This window comes from Marmota monax, unplaced genomic scaffold (assembly GCF_021218885.2).
Source record: "Marmota monax isolate L192 unplaced genomic scaffold, Marmota_monax_Labrador192_F-V1.1 WCK01_AAM20220418_F8-fsc00061, whole genome shotgun sequence".
Lineage (NCBI taxonomy): Eukaryota > Metazoa > Chordata > Mammalia > Rodentia > Sciuridae > Marmota > Marmota monax.
This window is the reverse complement of record NW_026695230.1, coordinates 7,303,550-7,310,016: the sequence shown is the minus strand read 5'-3', so window position 1 is coordinate 7,310,016 and position 6,467 is coordinate 7,303,550. Positions and strand designations below refer to the sequence as shown.

General features: G+C 39.5%; 1 protein-coding gene across 1 annotated transcript; it reads right to left on the bottom strand.

The window, feature by feature from the left end:
* Positions 1-1,230: 1,230 nt before the first annotated feature.
* LOC124088379 (mas-related G-protein coupled receptor member X2-like) lies at positions 1,231-2,184 on the bottom strand. Its single transcript, XM_046437934.1, has one exon. It carries the CDS (start codon positions 2,182-2,184, stop codon positions 1,231-1,233), a length of 954 nt encoding a protein of 317 aa, XP_046293890.1.
* Between the last annotated feature and the right edge of the window lie 4,283 nt (positions 2,185-6,467).

The window sequence follows — 6,467 nt, the reverse complement described above, 5'->3', positions numbered from 1 at the left end:
TCAAAATCATATCAGGCATGCTTTCAGACCACAATGGAATGAAACAAAATCAAGAAGAGAAGGAATCCTTGAAACTGTATAAACACATGGAAATTAAACAGCATGCTCCTGAATATCCAATGAGTCAATGATCAAAGTAAAGAAAAAAACTTTAAAATATTTCTAAAGAAAAATGAAAATGGAAATGCAACATATAAAGAGTTAGGTAATAGGTGGAGATATAGCTGGAGATATAGCTCAGTTGGTAGAGTGCTTGCCTTACATGCATAAGGCCCTGGGTTCAATCCCCAGCACAAAACACACACACACACACACACACACACACACACACGGAATAGGCAAAAGGAACATTAAGTGGAAAGTTTACAGCAATAAAGACCTACATCAAAATGTAGAAATATCTAAAGTAAAGAACATAATTGGGCATCTGAAGAAACTATAAAACAACAAGAAGAAAGTATCCAAAGTTAGTTGTTAACCAATATCCATAGCAGCATAAGTCTTAATTGACAAAACTTGGAAACAACAAAATGTACTTCAACTGTGGAACACAGGTACAACGAAGTTTTATACTTTGTTTTCCTCATTTTTAATGGTGCATTACACTTTTACTTATTGATGGGATTTGTTGTTACATGTTTGTACATGCACACAACATAACAGTATAATTTTGCCCAACACTCTCCTCCCACCTCCCACTCCTTAGACCCTTTGATTTGTAGGAGATCCACCCCCACCTTGTTTTCTTTTTCCTCCTTTAATTTGAAAACCTAACACCCCTGCCAAGATTAAAGAACATTGTTCTTTTGTAGGCTAGATTGAAATTTAATTATTCTAGTTTCAATGAGACATAAATTGTAGGGAACAGAAAAAGAAACACCAAAAACATAACATTCTTTTATTCTCTATCAAGTTCAGTGACCAAAGAAATTTAAACGGTTCCTAGATTAGCTTCTGCCTTCTGCTGGAGGAGGAACTACTCAAAAGTGAGAACAGTCCTGGACCCTAGAACTACAAAACTCACAGCGGGATGAGATGATGCCTCAGAGTGAGTTCCAATGACACTGCAACATTCTCTGTGTGACAGACCCTGTCTTGGTCCTCACAAGGATGATTATTATCTTAAGCATTTGGAGATCAGGGGCCTGACAGAGAAAGAGATTGTGAAAAGGGGCCTCTCAAAGTCATGTCTATCTGATTAAGGCAGAGACTCGCAACTGCTACATGATGCTACTTCCTGACCCTCCAGGGATTGCTGAAGACAGTTGTAGGAGTGTCCTGCAGAGCCCTCTGGAGAACCAGCTTGAGGGGCTGCCTCTGCCGCTGCCTAAAGGAGCCAACGAAAAAGTAAATGAGGGGGTTGGCAGAGCTATTAACACAGGACATGACAAGGGCCACCAGGAGAAACCTACAAGGTAATGAATTAATATCATTATAAAACCAATATAATAGGAAGAAGTAAATGCCTAGGGGCACAGCAAGGAGGAAGAAGACTAGTGCAGTGATCAGGATGGTCACATACAGCCTAGTTAGCAGCATTGGCCTGGAGCTACAGAGGATTCTGACTAACAGGACCAGGCTAGAACCAAGTAGAATCACAACCAAAATAATCAGCCATGCAGCACAGGTGAAATCAAATGCCTGACACCTATCATTGTCAAAATCCCTCAAAAAGAAACCACAATAGTTCCCTTCCAGTATGCTCAGCAGCAGGGACAGAGCCCAGAGCACAGCACACATGATAGTTGACATGTGTCTTGGTCGATGGAAGCGATACCAGATGGGGCACAAGATGGAAAGACAGCGCTCAGTGCTAATGGAGCTGAGCATGCTCACTCCTGCAATGTAATAAAAGATCATTACAGTGTTTAAGAACTCTGGGATGGAGACTGAGTTTGAATGAAAGAAGTTGATGAATGTCACCAGAGATCCTATAAGGTGGCAGCAGAGGAAGAAGAAGTCAGCCCCAGCCAGGTTGAGAATGTAGATGGAGAAGACATTCCTGCGTATGCAGAAGCCCAGGAGCCAGACAACAACCGCATTCCCTGCCAGCCCAACCGTGGCAATGATGAAAGTCAGCAAACGCAGGATAAGTTTCTCCTTGCCACATTGTGGAGGAACAGCTGGGTCACTTCCATTCATTGTTGTAATTTCAGTCCACAAGGCTGGAATGGTGGGATCCATACTCAAAATCCTTTCACTGGTGCCCCTGCGAACACAAACAAGATGTGAGCAGCAACTGCAGCAGGAGCTCTGATTCTCAATACCACCCTGCTAGGTGGGAACTACTGTCCCTGTGTCACAAAGAGTGAAACAGAAGCTTGCAGAGATTAAGTGATTCATCAAAGACTGGGAATTCCTACAGATTTGGCTTCAAATTCAGCTCTTGCTGCAGCTTGCTGACCTAGCCTGAGACTGTCTCTCTAGCACAAGACAGGTCCTCTCTTGACATGGGAAAATTCTATGATCCCAACGTCCCCACTTATTATCCTAAGCCATGTCATGACTACAGGAGGCAGGAGGAGAAAAGCCAGGTACATCCACAGGACGGCAACAGAGCTCTGGGATGAGAAATTCTTCTGTACTAAGACAGAACTTTCCTCTCATGGATAAGAAAGTGGAAGCCTCAGGCATGACCCATGGCCACCTTCAGTGACTGACAGCAGGAGAGAGAGGAGGTTATGATTCAAGATAACAAAGGGAATGTGACATCTTGCTGTAACAGGTATGTGGATGGCCAGTCAACAGAGCAGAGACCTCAGCAATCCCTCTGTGACACTGAAAAGGTTCTCATTCATCCAGATTCTCCAAGACTCACAGAGAACAGAAAGATCCTAATGGGAGATGGCAGGATCTTCAGAGCATCAAGGACTATATCCTTTCTTCCCACGTTCTCATAGTTCCTATAGATCTGGTTGAGCTGAGGAGGTTATGATTGATCATGGCCTCTGGTGTTCTTCCTCATGACATATTAGACTTCTTATTTTTGGCACTGAACAGACTGCCAAATTCACATTTATATTTTCAAAGTATAAGTCTTATTTCCCCCCTTTGGTCTCTCACATTATACTCAATGTTCCATAAAACCTACACCTGCTTGGTTCTCAAGGTTATCTTTATTGGTCACTATTATGTTTCTGATTACTAGTACAGGTCCTATACACATTTTTTATAATATCTTAATTTTCTCAGGAAGAATCTGAGACTAAATGAATGCAAAAAAAAAATTGAGATCACAGAATGAAGAGAAAATCCAAAAGAAATTCAAGTCTCCTGGAACACTGTTCCAGATTTTATTATTGTTCTCTGTCTCATGTTAATGGGCAGTGAGAAAGAATCAGGGATGTGGAAGCCACAAATGGCTCCAAACAGCCATACTCCTCCTTTCTCACATAACAATACTGAGAGTGATAGACCAGAACAAGGACTGTAGTCCAAGCCTCCCTCACTGTTGAAGGCAACATATCACTGAGCATTGGTAAATGGGACGTGGGCAGAAGTGATGTAAGAAACTCCTAGGTTCTGCCATTCCTTCCCTTTTCCCTCCAGAATGGAATGATGATGAATTTGAAGGCCATGAAGGACCATGAGGATGAGGGCACCTCTCTAGACAGAGGGAAGTAGATATTGCAGGGTAACGTGGCGCCTGCCATAATGGAACTGCCAGTCCTGGGTCTGATCAACACCTTCTTGTTAAATTACTACTCTAACTGGTTCCTCTTTGCTGAATCAAATATCACAGCTTAAAATAATTAGAAACACGTTTCTTAGAAAATACTTAGAAACAGGTTTCTTCACTATATACCATTCCCAATTCATTTATGATGGTAGTGAGATATTACTTAAAAGAAAGTCACCATAGAGGGATATACAAATAAACATTCAGACAAACTGGGAGGAGATAAATGTGAAAATGTATCTGTCACTTTGTGAGGGAAAAATTCCCCCCAAAGTGCAAAGTGTGAAAGGCTATACAAAGAGATGGATTATTTCCCATTTGTTGTCAGAATGCCATGTTCAACCTTCACTACCTCCTTGTGCATCCTAGGAGGAGACATTTCCATGCTCCATTAATGAAATCCTTTTGCTCTCACTTCTGGTTTCATTTGCTCAAAAAGAAGCATTGAAAGGGGATTGAACAGAAGGAGAAGAATAATTTGGTGATTTTTAATATCCTGGTTTTCTAGGCTAGGTGGTGATTTGGCAGTGGCAGTGCTACTGTGTTACTAAGGACACAGATTCTATGTAGTATATTTCCTGTGACCACATCAAAAAACCAGCTTTTTATTCAGCCATCTCTGAATCCCAATGATTTCTCTTTCTGATTTTTCTTTTAAAACCTATTGACTTCAAGCTCCTTGGTGGGAGTGGTAGGAGTCTCACCATCCCTTGCAACTTTTCCAAATCTGTCCATATTGATACATTTTCCTTTATTAGACTTCTCAATTATCTCATTTTAGGCCACCAGTTTTCTACAGAGATATTGAGAGATACATAAAACAAAGATCTGTAAACGAAGAAAAACAAGTGACAAATTTATTCACAGGATTTAGTTTGGAAAAGCATATGTGTACCCCATCTTACTTCCTTGGTTAAGGAAAGCAGAGGATTTCCATTGTTACAGTGAATTTGGACAGTTGTAATGAATAGAGGAATTAGCATATGTTGGAAAAACAAGGAAAGGTCCCAGTTTACAGCCTTCATTTCTCCCACAGTCAACCGCTAGCACCAAAGTTATAAAGAGGGAGCTTCATATCTCCTGACTTTCCCAGCTACAGCCCCTGTGGATCCCTTCATACACTTTGCCAAAGTGAAGTGGATTATTCCCCATTTGTATATGAACTAGAAGGGAAAAAAAGAAAAATGATTTGAAAATAAGTTCTTGCTAAATTCTTACCTTTGTTTAATTCTCTTGACAGTAGTTGCAAGTCGTGCTGAAGGGAAGAGCCTCCTGTATCTTTGACTGTCACTCAAAGACACTTCTCTGCCCTGGAGAAGTGACTGCAGAATCTGAGTGAGCCCTGGTGCTCCAGTGACCATCAAGATCCCAGAAAGCCCTGTGGCTTCCTGTACAGCCCTTCTGACAAATGAAAGTGTGGAGTGTGTTGAGTCATGTTCCTCACAAGATGCTTCTTGACATTTGGTCAAACTCTAATCCCATGTCTCAATCTCTGCCCATCCTCACCCAGTCAGGTCTCCTTCTGTGGAATTCATTTTGTTTGGGGACTTCTTCCTGCTTATAGACCATATATTCCAAGTAATGTGAGCTTAACATGAAAGGCTACATAACTAAAAATAAATCACATTTTAATTACTTGCCATCTGAGGCCCTTCATGTCCTGGCCCACTCTTCTTCATTGTCATAGCAGTCACATGTGCTGCTTACATGTTCTTTTCGAATATTGAAGTGCATCACACAGAAGGGGACCGTCTTTCTCAATCCTATTCTTCAGAATCAACATCTATGCTTAGCCATTCTTCTAAATTTTTGTTAGTCATGGTTACAAATTTAAATAGTAAACTTACATTTTGTATGTTTTATGTCAAGTCATCTGCATTAATGATAGTATCAATTGGTTTCCATGAAAGATACAAAGTATTTGGATATGGTAGAGAATTTGAAAGTGACTGGGGGTGTAAATTAGCTATGATTAATATTTTAAAGACTCTCATAGAAAATGTGGATATTTTGTAAAAGCAGGTGGATTTGACACACAAAGAGAGAATGATAAAAGTAAAAATCACTGTAACAGAAATGAAGAATGACATTGAAGAACTCTCATGGGTGTACAATGCACAACCTAGAAAAATATACAATGAACTAGAAAATATAGGAAAATTGGAGGAAGGTGATAAAAACTTCTCAAACAGGGCTAGGATTGTGGCTCAGTGGTAGAGTGCTTGCCTAGAATGTGTGAGGCACTGGGTTTGATTCTCAGCACCACATACAAATAAATAAATAAAAATTTAAAATTTCATCAACAACTAATAAAAATATTTTAAAAAATCTTCCCAAACAGAAAAAACAAAGATTAAAAACAAAGACTTGAAGAAAAAATAAAAATAGAATATTCACAAGTTTGTATCCATTAAAAAGGGTTAACATTCATATTGAAAATAACAGAAGGAAATGATAGTAAAAGGAGGGGCAATATTTGAAATAATACTGGTTGAGATTTTTAAAAAGATTTTCAGACACCAAACCACAAATTCAAAGCAAAGAAAACACCAAACAGGATAAATACAACAACAAAAATAAATAAATAAATAGATAAATAAATAAATATATCTAAGCATATTGGATTCAAACTACAGAACATGAAAGACAAAGAAAATCTTGAAAGACACCAGAGGAAGCCCCTTACATATAAAGACAAAAGAAAATAATTACATTAGACTTCTCTTCAGAATCCATGCAGAAAGATGACAATGGGGTGAGATATTTAAAGTGTTGCAAGAAAATGACC